Source organism: Lissotriton helveticus, chromosome 4_1 (assembly GCF_964261635.1).
Source record: "Lissotriton helveticus chromosome 4_1, aLisHel1.1, whole genome shotgun sequence".
Taxonomy (NCBI): domain Eukaryota; kingdom Metazoa; phylum Chordata; class Amphibia; order Caudata; family Salamandridae; genus Lissotriton; species Lissotriton helveticus.
Window position 1 is genome coordinate 311,106,737 of NC_136063.1, and position 23,645 is coordinate 311,130,381.

Here is a 23,645-nt window from a genome sequence, read left to right on the forward strand (position 1 = left end):
TGACCCTGCACCCAATGGGAACAGTCCAGCCCGAACTGCCAGGCCAGGCTGTGGGTCCCTTGCTCACTTTTCTACTGGATTCAAGCTAGCCTGGCTGATGAGGGGTGTTACCCCGAAACTGGTCCCAGGATGCTTTTTTCCGGTCCAGGGAAGACATGGCTTGGTAGTACGGGCTGAACTGTTCCCATTGGGTGCAGAGTCAAGGCTCATTTGCATATGGCCATGTCTGAACTGGGGTGGTGGAGTGAGCTAAAGAATGATGATGGATTAAACCCAGATCAGTCGACTGGGGGTGAGTGTTTGATTTGCTCAACCGCTCCGTCCATCATCCCCTTTGGTATCGCTTTGATCGCCCTAAGTTGGCAGGGTATGCTCAGATGTGGGTCCCTTGCTCACTTTGCCATTGGATTCAAGATAGCCTAGCTGATGAGGCTTATGAACCCGAACCCGAAACCCGTCCCAGGATGCTTATTTGCTGTCCAGGGAAGACATGGCTTGGCATTTTGGGCTGGACTGTTCCCATGAGGCACACGGTCAGACTGATTTGCTTATGGCCATGTCTGAACTGGGGTGGTGGAGTGAGCTAAAGAATTATGATGGATTAAACCCTGATCAGTTGCCTGGGGGTGAGTGTTTGATTTGCTCAAGCGCTCCGTCCATCATCCCCTTTGGCATTGCAAAATCTTTTTTCTTACCATATTTTGCCCACATTTCTTTCCCAAAACATCTCTTAAAATAATCTATTGTTCTAGGTATACTATAATTTTGATTAAAACATGGTTTTATATATCTCGACTTTGCTTCATCTTTTTTTTTGCATCTTATATATAGGTGTTTTACAATACAAAATATGGTTAATTTTTCATATTGGTAAATAGCCCCAGCAACCTTTTCAACAGGGTTGAGGGTGACATCTCCCATGTATCCGGAATAAGTTTCACTAAATTCATCTCCATCATAATTACTTATAGCAGAGCCCTCATATCTCATGTGTCATATCTACCTTGCCAAGCACACAGCCTTTCAATTGTATATAATTTCCATTTAACCTTTTTAAAATTATTAACTGAACAATTTATTTGATTTTGAATTGATTTTCATTTTACTGTTTAGTTTTAAAATTGAAAGAATTTTTAACATTTTTTTACATGTCGTAAAATATTTACAGCATTTTCTCTACTGATTGTCAATAAATTCTAACTTAGGAGACTTCATCTTCAAACTATAAATACCCATTTTTAAGAAAAAAAATTGTTTTTTTGTGCAATAGATTCCAATACTATAGTGTGAGGTGTTATGAGAACATGAGATTACTGACAAATGTTCTGGAAAATACATTTTAGCAAAGGATATCAAGGGAAACAGTGTTCTCACTGGTTACCCTACCCCAAGCGCACCTTATAATGCTGGCATCATGTGCTGCTGGTTTCACACTGCACAAGGCATGTTGCCTGTCTTATATATTATCTCTATAATAGTGTCATATTAATATTAATGTAAGTGATTAATCTTCCACAGTTACAGACAAGAAGGCGCCTGTTGTTATGCAACAACATTTTGAGGTAAGTTAAGCACTAAGTACATTCACTATCATGTATGCATATGTATAACCCCTTTTGAAAGTACCCATATAAAACAACCCATCAATATCAACACAGTGCTGTCAGGTTTCAGGCTAAACATAACTGCTGATGTATTTTCCATTTCTAGTGTTATGCATATTTTTCAACAATAAGGAAAGAGTTGGCTTAGGAATTATGCCTGCTCCTGCACCATAAGCAGCCCTCTCTGTTTTCATCAGGAGACAGCGATTATGATCCCTTTAAAGTAGAACGGCTTGTTTGGCTTTATTGTAATCAATGCTACTTGAGTGAGTGCTCAATCCATACAGAATATCACCATTCACATATTGTGTGAGAGTTTCAGTTAACTGAGTCCCATGACATGTATGGCGCCTTGCTTCCAATGAAGGGGCTGTCAAGGTACTTTGCACGCGACGTCTGTGGCTCGATGAATAGGAAGAGAGACTTTAGAGGCATACAAAAAAACTGCACACCTCACAATGTCCTCCAGTTCAAACGTTTGGAAATGGCTGAAGGCGAAGGAGGATTTCTCCTGAAGAGTATAAATTCCATGTGGGGTGATATGGAAAGAATCTATTGGTACAGATCCTTTAAGCATCTCACAGGGCAAGAATTTACATTCAATGGGCTGTTTAACAAGCACCCAAAAAAGCCACAACAAGACTGGTGTTATGTGATCTGGTGGTCAATTTTGCTGGTGCCTGTGATGTAAATAATCTAAGATATAAATGGTGTTAACTAGACAATAAGAGAACAAGGAGTCTGTTGTGGTGAGAAAGTGATTCTTGTTAGACATTCACCTCTAATTCATCCTGGCAGACAGGCAGGACTTAGAAAGCCCTCTACTGTCTAATGCCACCATTTCAAAATGGATGCCCGTCATGAGCATGGAACGCTCCCTTCTAGGAGAGTTAAGTATGCTCAGTTTGCAAAACTCTTAGCTCATCATGGACCAAGTTTTACCAGGCGCAAGTATGACTTAAACTTGGGAAAGATAATAGTTTATGCCTTAATCCAAAATAATGAAAGAATCCCATATGTATGTGATCAAGAATTGTTTAGTGTACACATCAACGTGAACACTATTCACAAGCAGTTTTAAACACAGTACAAACCAGTACCAATGCCAGGGAAACCCAATGCAAATGGTCTGAACAGCATCACAAACCTAACTTTGTAGGCAATTGCAAACACTCAGAAATGCATTTTCAACTTCCATCTCCACATTTAACATACACATGAAAGCTTCTGGTGTTAACTTCACTAATTTGGTAGAAGTCACAGGATGGATGGAGAAAACATAGAACATCATCTTTATTTATAATCAAAAAGTATTTCACAAGAAAAAAATGAAAGCTTTACAAATTACTTCTATTTCCCTTCCTTTCAATTGTGGTATTAGTAAATGTAAATGTAAATGTAGTATACTTGTAAAGCGCACAGCTGCCCCAGCAACGGGGCGTCCCGGCGCTGTATAACTCTGGGGAACCCGTCCTGGCTTTCCCTGTGGGATGGTCCCTTGCTGGGAGTCCCCAAGGTGGAGCCAGGCATCCCCGGAATTGGTGGGGCCGTTGTGGAGATTAGGCAAGCTAATGCCCAGAGTTGCCGAGTGGAACCCCTGATTAGAGTAAGCACCGAAGCGAGAATTATCGAGTCCGCTGACCAAGGTCCACGACCCTGCCGCGTCGGGAATTGAACCCTGGTCCCAGGCTGACTTCTGCTCTCAGGCCTGCCGCCTCTAACCAGTGAGCCACACTACTCCAGTGATAACAATGTTTAATTAATCCTCTAAAGTAGGAACCAAGAGGCAGATTTTCAGCAATTTTAAAAAAACGTTGGCAATCAATAATTCATACACATATGAGTAACATAGATTTATGACTTTCAGAAGATTCTGAGAAATACCCTTGAGTCATCATTGACATCCACACAAGGCTTTGAATTCCATGAGATTTCATTCTCCATTAAAAACGTTTCTGTGGATTGTCAGTGCAGCAAAATATGCAGTAGGATATTTAACTTGTGTTTATGGATAGACTCCCCATTCCTCATATTGTCAAGAATTTTGGGATCTGTTCCGTATCTTTTCACAGTCTGGAAACACTCTTACTTCTCCGTTTCCTGGAGTTGATATATGAGTGATTCTGGAGTGGGAATGGGCAAGCAAAATGTTTAGAAATATCAAAAAAGTTTCGGTTTTATGGGGGCACAATGGATTTTTCACAATCATTGCTCACCCTGACAACACCTCTTTTACAAAACCATCCCAACAGTTCTTTAGTTATTTATTTTTATTTATTTATAAAGTTTTATATAGCGCAAACTTGATCCCGAAGGATATCAGGCCCTCATTACAAAGGAAAAATTGAATTCCAATGCCTTTTTGATCAGGGATCTGAATTAGGAGTTTGGCTGATAAATTTACACACTCAGTTTTCCTGACAGATTCCTGCAGGTAAAAACTGCCATACTACACCAGGGAAAAAAGGCTTGCCAAAAGCCAAAACATGCAGAATTATGTGTTGAAAACTCTAAATTGGAGGTGTTTAACACATAGTAAAATGCCTCACCATCGGCTGACAGTATTTACCACTTGTGGTAAATATGACATCCTATTTCATCCAATTTGTATTGTTGGCCCAAGTGTGAAAAATCCTCCAATATTACCTCATGGGTCCTGAATTTGGGAATAAGGGTCAGTGATATTATGCCCACAATACTTAGCCGCACAGAAAAGTGTAGAATTCAGGTCCTAGAAATCTTAGCTTTTCTCCACAATTAGCTTAAGTATTCATACATTTCAGCCCCACTCCAACTAGGTGGGAACATGGTGAGATATTTTACCAGGTGTGGTAAAGACTTCTCATTCCAATTTTTCACTTGGAAAAGCGGCATAACATCCGAAATTGTTACTTCAGAAAACACTGAATTTCGCACTTCGTCAGTGCCTTTCCCCAAAACTTGCACAAAATTCAACATGTTTCACCTGCCTATATCTGTCAAGTGAAAACAGCAAGGCTGCAATATTTATCGCAACAATATAACAAATAACAAATTCCTGCTCCAACAGGAATAATGCTGAAACCTCGGATACAGGGCCTTACTGTTAGAAACATGCATCCATAGCATTGATTTCAATTACACAGCAATGCTCGTCCTGCATTTTCCCATTGTGCATAGCACCTCAAAAGAGTATAATGAAAGATAACTTAAACTTTAAACTAGGACTTCAGCCATTCTTTCTAATAGACAATTGTTTAGTGTTGGTTGTTGCCGTAATGGAAGATGTGATCCACTATAGCCTTATAGCCCGCCGTAGCGAGCTATACCCACCATTATTGGCCCGCTCCAGTATTAAAAGCCTGAGTCGAAGGCAAGGGCATTTAACAAGGGAGCAGGGCTTTAATGCCAGTATAGCCCAGCTACGGAGGGCTATAAGCTATTAGAACATTCCGCCACTAGAGGGTAGAATGTTCTAACAAATAAAACAAAGGTCTCCTGGAGCCCTCAGCCTTTGTTCACAGCAACAGCTGTGAAGGACTGGACAACGCTGAAATGTTGGAGCTCCAGACTTCTACCAGCCATTAGAAGCTCGCAGCACTCCATTATTTACAATGGAGCTCACAGCATTCCAATTTTCTAATATCTATTAAATAAATGTTATGAAAGCAACATGTATTAATGCTGAATTAGGTTCTGTTTAGTGTCTAGCACAAGATATGTTCGACAAAAGCTTTGCACTTTTCCAAAATGACTCTTTTACATTTGTATAGGAATTTAATGCATACTAATGTTAATTTAATTGGCTTCCAATACACTTTGACCATATGCTTGAAAATCTAACCTATCATCTTGATGATTGTCCATGAATTTAGATTGCCCAATAGTTTACTATCAAAAGACTAATGTTATTGGTCGATTTGAGGCACCTTTCATTTCTCTCACCACCACCATTCTAACCCTTTTCTTCAATGACCTGAAACCCTGCTTCTGTTTGTCACCATTTTAAAATAAATAACTGATCAAGAGACAGACTAGTGATGCTTTAGGATAAGGGAAGGAGGAGCTTTTTACACCAAAACACACAACCCCTCTTTAAGGTAGCCCCCTTTCAGGAATTGTCAGATCAGAATTATGCAATGATGACAAAGCTAAAACCATAAACAACAAAGTAACTAATCAATAATGACAAATGCCGACATAACAAATTTATCACAAACATAACAAACAATACAAAAACATGAGTATTATTGTTGTCCTGGGACAAAAGTTACTAGTAGCCTCTTCCCTGAAGCAAGTGCATTACAGCATCTGAAGCTGGCATCAGAGCAAGTTTAAGTCCTCTGATGAAGTGCTGAGTCCCCTTCATAAGAGGATGAGTACAAACAGAAAGTGGAATCGCAAGGTTGAGCATCTGAGAAAAAGAATAGGAAACTTAGAAAAAAAAACAATATGAAAGGAGACAAATGGCGAATAAAGAGATTACAGGTCCCCATCATAAAAACAATCTGAAAATATTGTCATATATATGATCTTTTTAAATGTAGTCCTCATGAGAGTGGAATCGTGGTGCCTGATATATTTAGCATGTCTTGGAAATATGTAGTAAGTGCGCCAAAAAATGCAGCATATATATATAATATAGGTCAACCCTTTATGATATCAATGGAAAATTTCACACTCAGGTAGTGTATTTCAGAATTGAAATGAGGTAGCATGTCATGATTACGATTGAACTGTTTATCAGAACACTTAAATATTTTGTGTCACCTCCCAATGTGATTGTGAGCTCGTAGCCAGTCCATGACTGATTTGACCTGACTTTGTCTAGCAGGCCACCGTCCCTGTGTTTGTTGCTATTAACAGAGGTTTGCACATAGAAAGTGCCTAATTTATATTGACTACACAAGATGTTCTTCAACTCTCTGAAACTGGACATTTTGTTATGCGATCAATTGATACACAGGTCACATCACAAATTTAAAAAGACTGGGCGCAAACATTTGTGGTGCAGTTTGCATCCTTTTTTTACGCCTAGAATAAAAATATGCACAAAAGGGACAATTACTTTGTGACGACAGATTTTGTGACTTTTGTTCTGTACTACACATATCTCCATGAACAGCCAATGATGGTCACTGGTGTGTAGGAACCCATTAGTTCAGCGAGTTTGACAACCCCTCCCACCCTCAAATGTGGTGTGTAACCAGCAGGCTAAGACATGATTATCTTCTAAGTTCCATCCAGATACTCAGAGGCTCAAACATATAAATCACACCACAGCCTTGTGAAAGGTACTTAGGAAACACATTGCATGGTACGCCTATCCTCTTTGTCGAAATCACAGTAATAGAAGAAAGGGAAAAATCACTTAAAAATGTCATGAGAGCAACAGAACTTAACCACTGTCCATTAACTGATGTGACAGAGGCACATGTCTTCAGAAACAACTACTGGTATCAGATGTCAGTACAACTGGCTGTAAAGTTACAATAATATCTTAGGCACAAGGTGAAGGCTGGCTATGAGCAATATTAAGAAAAGAGAAAGAACAAGAAAATACAAATAAGCACATTTAAATAAAGGCACAAAAAAGGTGTCAAACATGCTTTGAGCTAAGAGATGTGCCTTGCGTCCTACTTTGAACTATTGTACATGTGACCTTTGATTTACTTTTGAAAGTGTGCAATGAGCAGCTTCTCTAGCAGGCTGGGTCTTGAGGCATGCCCTTCTTCACCCTATACTCCTCTTCTGTCAGACGTTCTTGACTTCTGTCTTCACTGTACCCTTAATTCCATGATTTCCTAAGCTATCCTGCTTGTTAGAAGCGTCAGTATCAAAAAGGAGCTTGGAAAGGTATAATGTCTCCCACCTGAGAGCCTAGGAGGCAAGAAGGTCAACACACCACAATTAAATCAAATATATATATGGCATGAGGTCACCTTCAAATAGGGTTGATGCATTGATTGTTGGTGCCGTAGGGAAAGTGACATTTTGCTGCACCCCAGGCTCACTTGGCAATGAGGCTATATTTTTTGCCTTTACTGGAAATTTGGGGGCATCAAAAACAAAATAATGGGTGAAATGCTTGAATTAATCTCAGCCACTGGAAATCGCTTGGGGTCGCATTCCAATCCATCGTTTTTCGCCCACATGGTGACACCAGGTTGCTTGTGTTCCAGTTTAGGGAGGACCTGGCCTGGCCGTTTAGGCAGGACTGTTCCCATTAGAGCATAGTCAAGACTGATTTGCATGTGGCTGGGTTCAAACTGCGTGGTAAATAAGGATGGACTGGGATGGGGTGCCGAGTGATTACCAGTGGCTAAGATTAATTCAGGCATTCCATCCATCACTTTTTTTGTATTCTGTGTTTACTGGCACCTTTCGCATCAGTCTGGTGTTGTCTTAATATTTCTGGCTTTTTCAAGGACCATAGATTCCTTGTGGTGCATTAGAGCTTATGCCACAACCTTACTCCTCAAATAAAAAAGAAATATTATGTGAGAATTTAACGTATACATTTAAAGATGACAAAGCTGCATTCTCGAAGCTGCCATAGAATAGGGTGTTTCCCTTATGTGAATCGCTGTTAACATTTTGGAGACAATGTGACTGATTTTCTCAGACAAGAGGTAATCGCCGTTCATAAATTTCCTGAATATTTGCAAAAACTATTTACACAATATATTATCTTTTTAGTAGATACATGAAAGCATCACAGTTTTTATATATATAACATGTGTTTGTGTGGGTGCATGCCAACCTCGAAATTGAGGTTCACCTGTGGCACTTTAAGTACTTCTAGTTTTCAAGTTTTGTCATGGCTAATGAAAGAAATTGGCAGGTGAGTGTAACAAACTGCCTTTTCTTAATCAGATGTATCTTTTTTACCCTGTGCGCTACTTTGGTTGGTGCGGTCTCCGTGAACACCACCTGCTCTAAGTACTAATGGTTGTAGTTGAACAACATTGACAATATGAGGCCCTTCTTCAACTGTTCGTGGTTTCTTGCTAGAGGTCTAGCTCTTCCATTACTTCCATGACGATGGTCCGCGGGCCGGTCAATATGAGATTGCTAACGGTCCTGTAGTCAACATGGAGTACGTTGAGGCCGTTCACCGAAAGAACAAACTGGCAGACCTAGAAGAAGGGAGAAGACGGTAAACCAGTGAAAAGCTGCTTTAAATCTCTCAAGGGGTTTCACTACACATCATTCACATACTTTTAGATGGAAGAGCTAAAACACACTTTATATTGTTATTTTTAAAACTTTGAAAAGATGAAAAGGTTGTTTTAGTTCAACATTTAAATGTTAGCAGGACCCTAGGGTTTCCACGGTTAGTTGACAAGGGCCAGATTCACACTATATTTTCAAGAGATGTACTGGAATCATACACATACTTAGTGGACCTGCTGTAAATCCTGGATGTATATGGCTTGTGAACTTACATCGGACCCTCCGGTTTTAACCACCATCCAGGGGCGGCTCTAGGCTCATGGCGGCCCTGGGCAGAGAGCATAGGTAAGGGGCCCCGGAAGATGGGATCCAGGCGGGGCGGAGCGCGGAGGCCAGTGAAGGGGGGGGGTCAGGGTGTTTGGAAGTGGAACAGAGCCGGAGGCCGCCAAATCCCTGGCAGGGGCTGCCACGCAAATATGCATCCATCCTCAGAGGCTATTATATTAAGGATATATATTGGAGTGCTGGCCCCTGGGGTTTGGTCGCCCTGTGCAGGTGCACAGCTTGCACATGCCTAAGGCCGCCCCTGCACCATCAGAATGATTGTGAAATATATGAAACACAGAGCTCCAGACGGCTACTACTTACTGCTAGCATATTAAGCGTTGCTTGTTAATTTAAGCTATTCAAAAACATATGATCAACACAATGAAACATTTGGGTTATAGGACACCATTTCTGAGTGTGAAAGTGGCATAAGATGTCCCTGTTGCTCCCTCATAGATGCTGATAAACTGCATGTGCTATGGGGATGCCCCCACCTGCATAGGTAATGGACACAGATGGCAGACACTCTCACCCACTGTACAGACCGCTCCCTTCCATTTGAATGGGAAGTACACATTTTGCATTTATACTGTAGAAGCCGGGCACACAAAGTGACTTCAAGGTTTCTCGATCTGGGCATCGCTGTAGCGAAAAGAACAATCACCCGGAGATGGAAGGCTCTGGATCCCCCACACATGCTAGCGTGGAGATGCTCCATGCTGACATGGGCTAAGGCTGAGATCATTGTGCTACACCGGGAAGACACCATGGCTATCCGTAGGACTCCACTCGCCGCAAGTTGGGATGTGGTACTAAATATGTTGCAAAACATACACACTACCAATACGGAGGATTCACCTTCAGTGAACACCACTGTATAGGGGTACACTCCAAAAGAAGAGGAAATCGACAGCCAAAAAGTTGATCTCAGAAAAGAGGAAGCGGACATGATAATGCGTATTGTCCAATATTGCCCCTTAGATTCCATTACATGTGCGATGATACAGAAGATACACTAGGCGAGGGGACCAAGGAACGCTCCGGTTCACTATCACACAACAACCTGTTATGTTTTAAGTTGCCCCTGTTACATTAGTATCCGCCTCCCCAGTTCACAAACTGCTACACTGAAAAGATTAGTAGAATCGATATGCAGCATACATGCATGTGCTGCAGAGCCTATATAAACACCAATGATAAATACTCACACATAGCAGCCACATGTACATGCCGCAGTTGTGAATGTGAATCTATTTTGCTTAAATATGCCTTGATGTATACTTGATTCCAATAAAACCATCAAATGATCAATGTTAACAGGAATGTATATTGTGTATGTCTGCCCTGTTTAAGAAAACCTAATAATAAAAAAAATAAAAAAATGAAAGTAGCATAATATGGTTACAGAATAAATGTAATAATAGGATGTATGATGTAATAACGCGATCATTTAGATCGCGGAACATTACATCACTGTTTTTACAACGCAAGTTGTTACAACGACTTGCGCTGTAGGGCGCTGGATTTAGGAATAGTCTGATTTACTAATCCAACTCCAGCCTACGTACAGTAGGGAAGGTGTTGGAATAGTAAATCACACCATTCCTTAGTCTAGAGCGCCCTCCAGTGCAATTCATGGTAACGACTTGCGTTGTAAAAGCAGCGATCTATATGTACTGCAGTGTTTTGACAGTGTTGTTAAGGTCTTTTCCCATAATTATACAGTTAGCCCTCTCAAATTTAATGTGAATTATAAGGGAGGCTTTAGAACAGTGGACGAATACAGATTCCACATAAAGGAAACATTTGAATATTTTAACAGAATTAAACTGAGTGTGTCTGAGTGTGCATGTGAGTGCTGCATATGTGTGTGCTTGTAGAGTCAATATATGCTTGTGTCATCAGCAAAATGATGAAACACGAACTGGTCTCTCTTTCGTTATCAATTTTATTTGTTTAAATCAGATTAAAGGACTCATTAAACCATCCAACATTACAGGAACACATAATTTGATATTCTAAAAACATGCACATAATACAATAATGTGATAATATATAATCCATGCATTCATAAGTCGCTTTAAGCCCTTGATGCACCCCAAAAAAACGTAGTTCACATGTAAAGCGCACAAATACCCTGGGAGCAAGTGTGTGCTTTATGTCACTTTAAAAAAGCATTTTGGGGTGCTTTTTTCAAATGTTCAATTCGACTTGGAGTCGATGGAAATAGCATTTTCTAAATGCCCATTTCACATTTTGTTAATGCTTTGTACATGTGCTTAGGAAATCCATATTTGTGATTTCCTATTTAGGGAATCACAAAATGCGATTTCCACTGGGTAGAAAGCTCATTTTGCGATTCTCTATGTGCCTTTTGTACATATGGAAGGAAAATTTAGCATGTCTTAACAGAGCAAAATTGCGATTTGGTCCATTAAGAAATGCTAAATCCTTTCGTACATCTGGCCCCAAATCTCTGCTGAAGTTAGAAGAGGACCTATCTATTTGGTGCCTCATGCCAAGAGTGTACAAAAGCCTTAACCATGTGTTTCCTGTACAGGATTATGCAAGTCTTTCCAGTTTTTGCTGTAGTAGTTCTTCTTCGTTCTTGTTATTATTGATTGATAGACTGATCATAGGGTTCGAGTTCCTTGAAATCTGACAGGAGAGATCTTTTCGTTAATCTGTGGTTTCCGCTCGTGGGCACTCTTTTGCCTTTTTTCCCGATGAAACTCCACAAGTGAGAGCTCAGGCTGGAATCCTGGAGCTTAGAAGCAAGACTCAGCTATAACCTAGAAGAACTACGAGATCACAGTTATCGAGTCAATTAACTCCCAGTGGTTATGGTAGATTTAACCGAACAAGCAATTAATTATAATCACTTTCAACCCTCAGTACCACCTCACAGACCTTTAACATTCACCAGTGTTCAATGGTCACTCATAAATAATCAATTACAATTTCTGGGGCTACCCAGCATAAAGTGGGTTTTGCACGGGTGTCTGATGGAGATCGGCCATTTCCATTCCTTATCAGCAAAGCATGTAATAGGGAGTCGATTTTTTCTATTGACTGAATCTTTGTTGGGGATAGTAGCGCAGTAATAATGTGCATGACACCAGAACTCGCATTAGAGGGCCGGAGATGGGAGCCATAAGCATTCCTTGCAAAAATGGTCAAACTAGGCTTTTCTCTTTCCGTCCATCTAGTCTTTCTTTCTCTCTCCCTCTCTCCTTTCTATCTTCTACTTCTCTGATCACTCGCTCTTTCTGCACCCTCCCACCCCAAACTCTTTCTCTCCCTGTTTTGAAGCCCCAAGTGCTGCAACAAATGATGTCAGGAGCTGGGACACTGACAAAGGCACCAGCAGTGGCCCCGGGCTTACAGAACCAGTCTCCAATGACTCCAGTCCCTGGGGAAATGCCAGACAGAGAGTGAGAGACTACGCTCCTCGTTGTCTGGGCGATACCTACAACGATAGGAACCCCATGAGCAAGATTTTCACGAAAGGAAACTTGTTTTAAAACCTGGCAGCTGGTGGGCTACACTATGGCTTGCTGAGCTCTTCCAGATTGATGTGTCCAACACACGGTACAGTGGCAAATACAACATAGCCCTGATGAATCTGCATAAAGTTTAAAGGCAGAGAAACATGTTGGCATCTAACAGTGGTATGCATAAGTAGCAACCTACACTGTTTTTAAATTTGGTCGGATTCACTAAGTGAAAGAATAAAATTGTTACGAAGTGAGTGAATCCTATCAATGTTATTCACATTTTCACCCCACTGTGAGGTGTGACAGACTTTCACACTTCACTTTTCTGCACCCTTTCTGTTATTATCTTTCTCTGTTGGACACTTCTATCTTCTGTTCAGAGCGTGATGAATGCCAATGGTGATAACAATGGACTTCACTGGTGAGTACCTATCAGTAGTCCGCATGGTGGTAGGTCCGTGAGGTGTCATCACGCTCGTTTCACTTTTTTCACTATATGGGAACTGTAGGATTGGGATGGCAACGCATTGTCCGACCAATTTCTGAAATACTGTCAACAAAAAAAGTGTGAGATGAGGTTTTAGGACTACATATATATGAATACTACAAATTGAGTACACAGAGTTATATGTAGAAGACTACAAACCTGTGAATAGGACTAGATTGAGGAGATACGGCATATGAGGATCTCCGCAGTCCCAGGACCCTGGTCTTTTTGTATATTAATGATTTGAGTGGAGGGCCACCAGGGTTCTGTTTCCCTCTTTGCTCCATAGGGTTTGTGAGACAGAATAAAAGGCCAATCTGCTATGTCTAATGTTAGAATCAAACTCTACATCAGCCAGAAGTGTGCCTAGATGTAGATAGTTAAAGTCACTGGCTATCAAAGTTAGTGGCCTTAGACGCAAACAAGACCAGCAGATTTGCTGTGAGTTGAGCTGTTGACGGGGCAGAGAAAGGTCCATTATCTTTCATGTTCCTTTTACAAACATTACAAATTTTAACTTCAGTGTTCTGTATCCAGAAGAACGTAACTGCTAAAAAGTCTTGGGGGTCAAATAAAAGCGAGAGGGGTTCACTCATCAAAGCGATAGAATCCATACCAATAGGCCTCCCAGAGGACGTCCACTATAGTTCATGAAATAGTGCAGGAAGTAGGTATTGTAGCTTTCTTTGTTCACTGGAGTCAGTATTCATGTTTCCAGAGTCATATCACTTCATCTTGGCATGATAAAATCCTGGAAATCCAAGTCTTGCAATTTTGACCCAAGATCAGCAACATTCCGGTAGACTAAAAGAGGATGTCCACGCGAAATTGAGGAGAAATGTTTACAGTTTGATGACACTTTTTTGCAAGGTAGATTTGAACTTTATAGTGGCACAGGCAGCAGTCGATAGCCCAGGACCTAGAGTCGTCCATTTCCGACCAAAGATTAAGATGATTTCCTTACATTTCATGTTAGGGTACAGACACTGGACTTGCCAACTTCCAGGTACCCAGGGGAAATGCATTATGTCTGGGTCTTTTACTACTTGTTCAGACTATGCTGCATATCGATCATCGTTTTCTACCAGGGTCAAAAAGAGAAGACTTTATTATTCATTATCACGATGTCGACACTGCGGATCCTGAATTAATCAGTGTGTTGTCAAATTAGCTATGTGATACTGTGTGAATAAAATTAAACAACTACATGTGTGTTATCTAAAGACCCTTCAGGCTTCCTGACAAAGCTGACCAATCTGATGCCCCTTGATGCTCATAAACGTAGGTGCAGCATTGTGTAAAATATTATGAGAATATGTTAAGATGGGAATGCCCCTTACATCGTATGCAGATGTGCTCTCCTGTCCTGAGTGCCCAACTGCACGTGTCGTGTGTTTCCTACATGGACATTGCTGATTTCCTTAACTTAGCTTAACTTTGCACGTTGTAGGCCACTTCGGCTTTGCACATGTTACCAAAGCACATGCTTATTTTTTGTGCCACATTGTATTTTCACATATAGTTAGCACATGTTTTTTGTCCTTTTCCTGGGATTTAGTCTGCACAGACTAAGCAAGGTCACACAACACTTCTTCTTGTTATTCTCTGCGGTGGGACACTAGCACCTAGACGTAATAGAGACACCCACACGAGTTTTCATATAACCCGGGACATGTTGTTCTAAACACACACACAGCAGAGACGGCAGGCAGCGCAAAGGTCCTGGGACAAGACAGCTGCGCCAGCTTGGATGTAGAACAACTGTCTACGAATGCTAAGGTACGGGGTCTGTTGCTAAGCCCATAGATCTATAATCATTTCGCTTTCGTAGTGAGGGTGGGTTTAGGCAAATCAGTCAGATAATATGACAGGACTGTTAATTGTTTTCCGTCTAACAGCTATGCCTTCCTGGCCTGTATTTGTTTGCTAGTTGTGCTGTAACTAATGCACAGCGCACAATAGCTTAAATAAGCATTGTAAACTTTCCTCATGTTTCTTTTCTATTTTTTGTGGACAAGTACGAGTGAGAGAACGAAAGGGGGTGACCTGCCACCGCGATCCTGAGAGGGTCAGGAGTGTTGTGTTTTGGGGTGCCAAATCACTAGTCTCTCACTAATAGTTAAGAGGGCAAGTGACGTACTATGAACTAGCTGGATTCGGGTTCATAGAAGTTGATGGAGTATGGAGGCTTAGTCCCTACCTACTGATGTTCAATGACCCCAAGCATAGTTCTGTTCCTGAGCAGAATCCCTGTAATACGTTTGTCTGGTATCCTTACTTTTATTTTGGCCCTAGCGTCACACTAATTTAAGTGTGTACAGAGGCCTAGGCCTGTCCATGATCATGTGAAATCGTGGAGGGGTGCATCAAGCGTGCTCTTATTATGGGCAGAGGACAACTGCCCCTGTCCTGGGTATGGTACATAAAGCGGCAGTGGCAACATTTAGAAGAATCAATATTGTGACTAGACCTTGTTATGTCTTATGTTTTATGCCACTGGGAATGTGGCCTTCTGGTTCAACTTCTAAAAGGTTTGGTATTTTGTGTATGCCAGGACCTTGTGCCGGCATTTCAGGTGTTTGTCAAGTGAATGTGCATGTTTTTTGGGAATGACATGTGTGGTGATTAACTGTGTGTGAGTGAGCCTGAGTTATGGGGACAATGGTATCCATTTTGGATGCACCTGGCTTCTCCTAGCACAGATGGAGATTGAGAACTCCTGTCCCAGAAAGTGGAAGTGTATGAGGTAGAACCATACCGGTTATGGAGTTTTAGACAATGGATTCACATCCCTGGATTAAATGTTGAGTATCAAAGTTGGCCCTAAACCATCTTACCTGGTTCCTGTTCCAAGTCATTTAAGACCAGGCAAGGGAGTGCTCTACAGAATACTCATAGGATTGCGATGCAACCAGGGTTGGTATCTGCCTGAATGCCAGTCTCCCAGAGGTTAGGGGATATCACCTGAAATCTGTACATTCTGCTATAAGATCTGTGAATCTCCCTCAAACACATAGAAACCTTTCTGCCTGCTGAGAGAGGGAAGGAATCTGTCTGGCCCTACAGATGGACAGACTGTCTAGGAGAAAAGAGGCCCAGGGTACTACGTGACATCCAGGTCGTGCTCACTATACTAGAGCGAGTGGGGAGTGAGCAGTATGACAGTGGGTCTTCCTGGTCTCTCACTGCCAGTTCCTGGAAGGAACTGCCACAAGCTGCTGTACCTTTGGCCAGGGATGGCTCCTCTGTTATGGCGGAAGAGCATCGCCACCTCCTGCTGAAAGTCATCAGAGGCAAGGACATCAATAAAATTATACTAAAACGTTTTTAGTTATCGCCTACGCAGTGCGCATGTGCTGCATAGGAGAGTCTTTGGCCGTCGCTCTGCTCATTTTCAAGCACACAATTGTGCTTGTGGCGACATCCACCTTGCGAGAGCGAGCAGCGGCGCGCCACAAGCACCACGCCTGGGCAAGCACGAGTGCTTCGCCGGGCTTTTAAAAAAATTCCTTTTAGAGCGCGCGCACGCATGCTCCAATCCCGGGCTTGTTTTGGATTTTATGTAGGCCATTCCATTTGACAAAAAAAACACAAAACTATATAGCCTGGCGGCCTAGGAAATGCTCACTATACACATGTAAAAAAACCTCTTTAAACAGGATTCTGATTTACTAAGATAAAAATGATGTTGTTGTAACCTTTTCCCACTTAAAACTTTCTCTACTGCTTCAATGCAGGTTAATTCCAAACAGAACTACAGCCACAGCACGCGCCCGCATCAGCCCTTTTCAGTGCATTATTTAGGCTCCCTGTGCTAACACAGTTTATGTGCATAAGCCATTAGAGCCTGCATGGGGAATCTCCTGAGTGCCTGTAACAGATTGCTTTGTTAGGTTTATGGGCTTTACGCTTGTCTGCTATTGGTGTGCTGCTATGTAGTAGGAGGGCTCCTCAGGCCAGCAATGCTACGGCACATTACATCATTAAATTAGCACCTGTCGGAAGGAGTCTTTCAGGGTACAGTCCTCGTACAATTTGACTGCCTCCGCTTGGCCTAGAGATTATAAAAACACCTTTGGTAATGGTCCCTTAGGCAGTAGGGACGATGGACTGCATAAGTCATGCGCTTTATAAATACAACTACTCAGTCCCTCGCCCATACCTACCCATATCTAGTTTTCTTTTCTCGTCTTAATCCTGCTTGCCCTCTGACCAGGTAGTGTCTCCCTGAGTGACTTCACTGCTCCTATTAAAACAAGCATTGGCATAGCCAATAGGTCTCGCCTTTGGGACCTTATAAGTATTTAATTATGCAGCACAATATCCTTGGTGCAACATCAACTGTTGCATGGCTAAATACTTATAATGCCCTAAAGGCGAGACCTATTGGCTATGCCAATGCTTGTTATTATAAATTGTTTTGCGTCCTGAAGGCTGCCTGCCAGCCGAAGGAGGGGCGGAGACAGCCACAGTGACGCTGCAGCACTAGGGAGGAGGGGGAAGTGGGGGGCACTGCTAAATGCGCATGCCCCAGGTGGCCGACCAAACCATCATGCGCACTTAGCCTTTCTCCACCTAGCTGTGTTGTACAACACAGGTTTCCAGTATATGTCTCGCATTCCAAGCATGTGAGAAGCGCTGGAATTGGGAGCTGGGAGCCTGTGCAGTGTGCACCAGGTTCCTGACGAGGAAACAAGGATCGGGTGGAAGGCAGAGGCAAGAGCAGGTACGTGAAATTTTACAGATTTTTTTACTGTCTTTTTTTGTGTTCCCCACTCCCCCTGCTCTACCACGTCATAGTACAAGCGGCTGCTCCTGCCTTTGGCCCGTTTGGGAGCTGCAACTGTTGTGATCATCCTAGGCCAGATTTGAACATTCTTCAAGGGCTTGGACGTGGATTTTTTCTTCCGTGGAAAAATCCTTTGCACTAAAGGTCAACTCATGCTAACATATCAGGGACTTTTTTTTAAATGCCTATGCTCTTGGGAGGATTGTTTCCTAGGCTTCTTCTGTGTAGTATTTCTGCTGTGTCACAGTGAATCACCTAAGTAGTCTGTTCCCTTCCTCTGAGCTCAGAAAATAAGAAAAGCTACTGTGGAAGGAACTTTTTGACTAATATTTACCCCTAGACTGTTCCCCCAGGGCCCTCCCCATCGCTCTCCCCCCTCCAGGACCTCTTTCTGTCGAATTTACAACAGCTTTTTAGCCAGGAGGGTGCCCTAGTCCTCAGTCCATGCACATTCAGATCTCTGCTTCTATCGTGTCAGTCTGTGAGACCCTTGGTTCTATGGTAATGCCCCTGAAATCTGCCTATTTCTTCCAGATCTTAGTGTGCTTATGGGGACAACCCCCGGCTTAGTACACGGCCTGGTCTCAGCTCATGCAACTGTCAAGTACTCAGCGCCGTTCCTCTACAGAGGGAGGGTCACTGTTTTACCATCTGCCGGATTTGTCCTGTTTGGCCACAATCAATCCTAATCGCAGCATGATAAGCTATAATGATCTTCAGCATGGGTATATTAGGAAGCTGCAGTGGAGAGAAAGAAGTAACATCTGGTAGAGTATAATCAAAGTCTCTAGAAGATGTTGTTGCTGTCCCGTTCCATATTGGCTGGTAATAAAGACCCTGTTAAAACTCTGTGGTTGAAGAAATAGGATTTGAAGCTGAGTATAGGATTCTGTTGAGCAGATAGGTTGGATGGGGTTGCAAGAATATGGGGTTGAGGGACAATTTATATGAGTAGAGAACAAATCTGAGTAGACAGAGTCATGGGCACCTCAAGGTACTTTACCATCCTAAATAAGGCACATCTAGGTCACCTCCCCATCCCCTTTGGGTGCTACAAAACAAAGCAGTGGATAGGTGGTAGAAGTTAGGAATTCTTGTGATGCCCCCAGCAGAGATCTGCTTGTTTCGTCTATGCACAGAAAAGGCTCTGGATTGATTAGCAATAGGATGAGAGAGTAGATGTAAGGGCAGGTGAATAATAATTTTGCTTTCATTTACAGTTATGTTTACATTTCTACTCAACTTAAATAGGCAGCTCTTACAAATGTGCATAAGAAAATTTGTGACCTGAAAGCAAATTACTTCTTTGGAAAATGGTTAGTTTGGAGCCCTGGAGCTCATAAAGAATCGAAACAATGTGTATTTTAATAGCTTATCGCTATTTTTTTACACATGCTTATACAGACAGCATTGTGAATGTTGTATTGGATACTTTAATTTGATTCAGACATAATAAAGCGATAATCCAGTGCAGAGAAAAAACATTATTTTTACTTTCTCCACTGCTAACAACTGCCATTCTAGAATGTTGCTTTGTTTGATGACGTTTGATCGAGCTTTGACACATATTGTGACATCACATGCCAGATGGCACCTTTAAGATCCTTACACACACAGTGTCAACATTTACAGTAATTTAAAACAACAAACCTAACTAATTAGGACCTCTTTAAGAGTGGCCTCAACGGGAACACCACAGATCCATTTACTTTCACATGGATATTTGGGTTGTTGAAAACAGTAAAAATCTGGGTGTGAAAGTACTGAGGAAAATGAGGAATTAACAGGGGAATCGGACCCAGAATAACAGATTATGGTAATTCCTTATTGGACCTTAAGTGCCCAACTTCTAATGGGTCAAAATATGCCCACCCCTGGAGTTACTGATACCGGGGTACGACACGAGAACTATTCAGGCAACAAGGATGCTCACCCAAACGCTGAGTGTGGTTGTCCAGCAATGTACTATTGTGGGGTGTGGGGCATTTCTTCCTCCTTTGAATGCATGTAGCCTCTTGTGAGGTCTTGAGATTGCTCTCAGCACAGAAGTAACAGCAGCTCTCATGCCGGGATGAGTTCTAGTCAAGTATACAGGTCTAACGTGTGGGTGTATATCTGTGACAGTTAATCCCTCCCTATTTCTTCAGGTTGTGCCTTTGACCCTAAATAAATGGTGTCTGTATTCCTGTTCCTAAAGGCACCCAGTCTCAACCTAGAACATCTAATGAGTCTGTAATGAATAATGTCTTGGTAAATGGTTCAGCCACACTCACCTGGAACACTCAGACTAATTCCAATTGCTATACCCATTACCTTCCTTCCAAACAAAACATGAGCTGGAAACCGTTTTGGTCAAGTCAATGAGAATGTTATAGTGGTGATAAAACTGATAGTGATGGTAGTGGTGATTTTGGTGATAGTGATGATGGTGATAATGATAGTCAAGGGGATTGTGGTACCAACTGTTTTGGAGGTACTGGTGGTGATAGTGTTACTGATTGTGTAATAGTGACGATGGTGATGTCGGGTGGTGCTAATGGTGGTGTTGTTAATAGTGGTGGTGGCAATGGTGGCAGTTGTGATAGTGGTGGTGATAATTAGGATGATGTGTGTAAAAGTGATAAAGGTAATGGTGGTAGTGGTGTTTTGCTAATGGTGGTGATAATGGTAATGGTGGTCATCGTAGCAGTGGTAATGGTAGTGCAAGTGGTGGTAATATCGGTTGTGGTGCTAATAGTGGTGATGATACTGATGGGGTAAACCTTGAGTAACTGTGGTGGTGGATGTTGTTTGGTAGTGGTGGTGGTAATAGTGTGGTGCTGCTATTGCTAATGGTGGTTGTAATGTGGGTTATGGTGATAATGATTGTGCTATTCGTGGTCATGATAATGTTGGTGTTAATGGTGATGCCAGCAATGATGGTAAAAGTGGAGGTCGTAGTGGTGCTAATCGTGGTAATGGTGGCGGCAATGGTGGTGGTGGTAATAATAATGGTGGTACTAAATGTAGAGGAAGTTGTAGTAACAGTGGTAATGGTGATGATGGTAATGCTTGGGGTAACAGTAATGGTGTTGGCTCTCCAAGTAAGTCAACACATTGGCAAGATCTCAAAAGGTTATGCATTGGAACTGTGTAATCGTTTGATAAGCATTGCCAAGCAAAGTGGCTGCAGGTTTCTCTGCATAACAAAAAAACACCTGTCAAGCATCTCAGAGGAGCTGTTGAGCCTCATCATCAAAAAGAATGGAGTGTCAGGAAGCATGTGAGAACTGTGAGGGGCAGATTTATCAATCTTTCATGCAGCGCAATGCAGCAATCCCCAATGCGCTGTGTAAATGGGCAGGAAACCAAATGAACCTAATACACCCATTCCTGTCCTTTCCTAGCGCTGGCACACTTTTAGCTGCCTAGCACGGATGTATGACGTTACAATGCATACATTTACATCGCAGTACATTACATTGCGCTTTTTACAACGAAAGTCGTCACAACAACTTGTGTTGGAGGGCGCTGGACTTAGGAGTAGTATAATTTACTATTGCAACTCCAGTCTACGTACAGTAGGGAAGGTGTTGGATAGTAAATTATACTATTCTTTGTCCTAGAGCGCCATCCAGCGAAAGTCGTTGTAACGACTTGCGTTGTAAAAACTGCGCTGTAATGGCATCGCGATGTAATCCCTGCGTTGTAAACGATGTTTCCCGCCTAGCGCCAATGCAGGCACCCTTATGTCACCGTGCAAGGGTGGCTGCCTTACAGGCAGGATTATTTGAGTGCAGGAAGACACACCTCCCTACACAAAAACAATCCTGAGAGGCATTTTCCTCTTTCTATGCTGAAAGCAGCACACATAGAAAGCAGCACAGATAGAAAGAGGAAAAAACAAGGAGAAATAAAGATATTTTTCCTCGTTACGCCTCACCTGGGGAGGCATCGCGTTTTGACGCATTCCCAAAGCTACTGCTAATGGTAAATCTGGGAATAAGCCAAAATCCATGGGAGGATGCATGTAAACACCTATGCACCAACCATGGAACTCCTTCCTGGGGCAGAGTAACACAAGGCAGTGATTTGTGCTGCATTGTGTTTCTCTAGATTTATCAAGTCGTAACAAAGGGGGGGATCAGGGGCGCTTAAAGGTCTAGCATGCGAGCCCCAAAGAATACGTATAGGAGAAGGAGTATGCAATTCCTATGGGGGAAGGAGGAGGAGGAGGCTGGGTTGGTCAACACCCCTACCCTAAAGTGGAGACAGGGTGTCTCCCAAATTGGGAAGTGGTGCCCTCACACACCCGGTTGGGTGTCATGCTTCATCATAGGGCTTGGACGTGCATTCCTCTGCCTGCTAGTCGACGGAGCCAGACCAATACCCAAGTCGGGTTGGTCAATTCTAAATACATTGAAAAGGTACCTCATTGCTAGGTTTTAGAGAGCTTGGTTCACCTCTGAGTAACTAACCACTGTGTAGGTAGTGTATTATCCCTGGTCCTGGCTAATTGCCACGGGATTTCCTTAGCCTTCCACATACCACCTCACTATGCACTTTTCCCACACCTGCACCATGAGGCCACACACCCGCACTTCACCTAACGGTTAAAGACTAAGATCTCCGCCAAAGAGCCCCTCATACGGTGCCCGTCAGGCATGCAGCGCCGGCCTGACGAGGAGCAACCCCCCTAAGATGAAGCATGACACCCAACCAGGTGTGTGAGGGCTCCACTCCTTAGCCTGTCAGTAGCTGACCCTCTTTGATATAGCAGCAGAAAGTAAGAAGGCAAAATGCTGTCATTCACATGCTTCTAAAGCCAAACACTGAATGAATGTCCTAAAGGTAGGGACAAACTCTGACTGACACTCCCTACAAGCCATTAGCTGAAGGGGAATAATCCAGTATGTAAGCTGTTCTGGGGCCCGAATTTACGTGTGATTGACAGTTCAAAAGTGCAATGGTGAAGCATGCTAACCCAAAGCTCCTTTCTGTATGCAGTCATACTAAGAATATGATATGTTTTATCGAGATTATAACAGGCTGGTGCTATAATTAAAGCTGTGTCTGAGCCAGTTCCAAAAACGGTGACAGCCACAGAAAATCAGTATATAGTGGGATTAGTTTTACTTTCTGTCATAAATGTATAGCCAATGTTCAGGAGAGGAATTAGAAAAAATTTACTTTTCAAGTTTACGAATGATTTTTTTTCAACAAAAAAAGATAAAAGCTATACAAACCATTTTAAAGATAGGATGTGCACACAAAATAAGACAGTTAATAAAAGACTTAAGAGGTCATGAAAAGGAATAAATATAATTATTTTTTACGAAAAAAGTTACTTAATCGGCTGAAATGGCCAGGCTGTGAATTCTAAGAAATGTTTGTGCTCTAATGCAATTCTACATTACTGTAGAGTCAGGAAATGAACTGTACATTTCTTATTTTTTTAGTCATTTAAAAAAAGCTCATACGCTTGCACTAATGCAACTAAAAATTAAAACGGAGACATATTTTTTCAGCTTAAGTGAAAGTGCTTTTGACAAAATACGATTGCAGGATAGGCGGCAACTATGTGTTAGTGCTGCTATAAATATCGCAGCCAAATGCGCAACTGGCTGTACATATGGTGGGCAGTGTGGGAATGGGCCAGAGTCCAGGATCTCTAAAGTAAACAAGGGATCAGATCTCCAGAGAAATATGGTTTTCAGTAGTCTCTTGGCCTGCATTTCGGGCTGGCTAATGTCCCATAGTTAACACCAGGGAATTTACAGAGCGAGAAGGAAAAGTGCACGTCTAAT

The 23,645-nt window shown here is 42.2% G+C and overlaps 1 protein-coding gene across 1 annotated transcript in view; it reads right to left on the bottom strand.

Annotated features, from left to right (window-relative positions):
- Window positions 1–5,617: 5,617 nt before the first annotated feature.
- Window positions 5,618–23,645, bottom strand: part of DEPTOR (DEP domain containing MTOR interacting protein) — a 609,509-nt gene continuing 591,481 nt past the window's right edge. Inside the window, exon 10 of the mRNA XM_078686837.1 lies at window positions 5,618–8,722. Coding sequence (XP_078542963.1) covers window positions 8,594–8,722 — 129 coding nt within the window. The 3' untranslated portion in view covers window positions 5,618–8,593. The remainder of the gene's footprint in view (window positions 8,723–23,645) is intronic.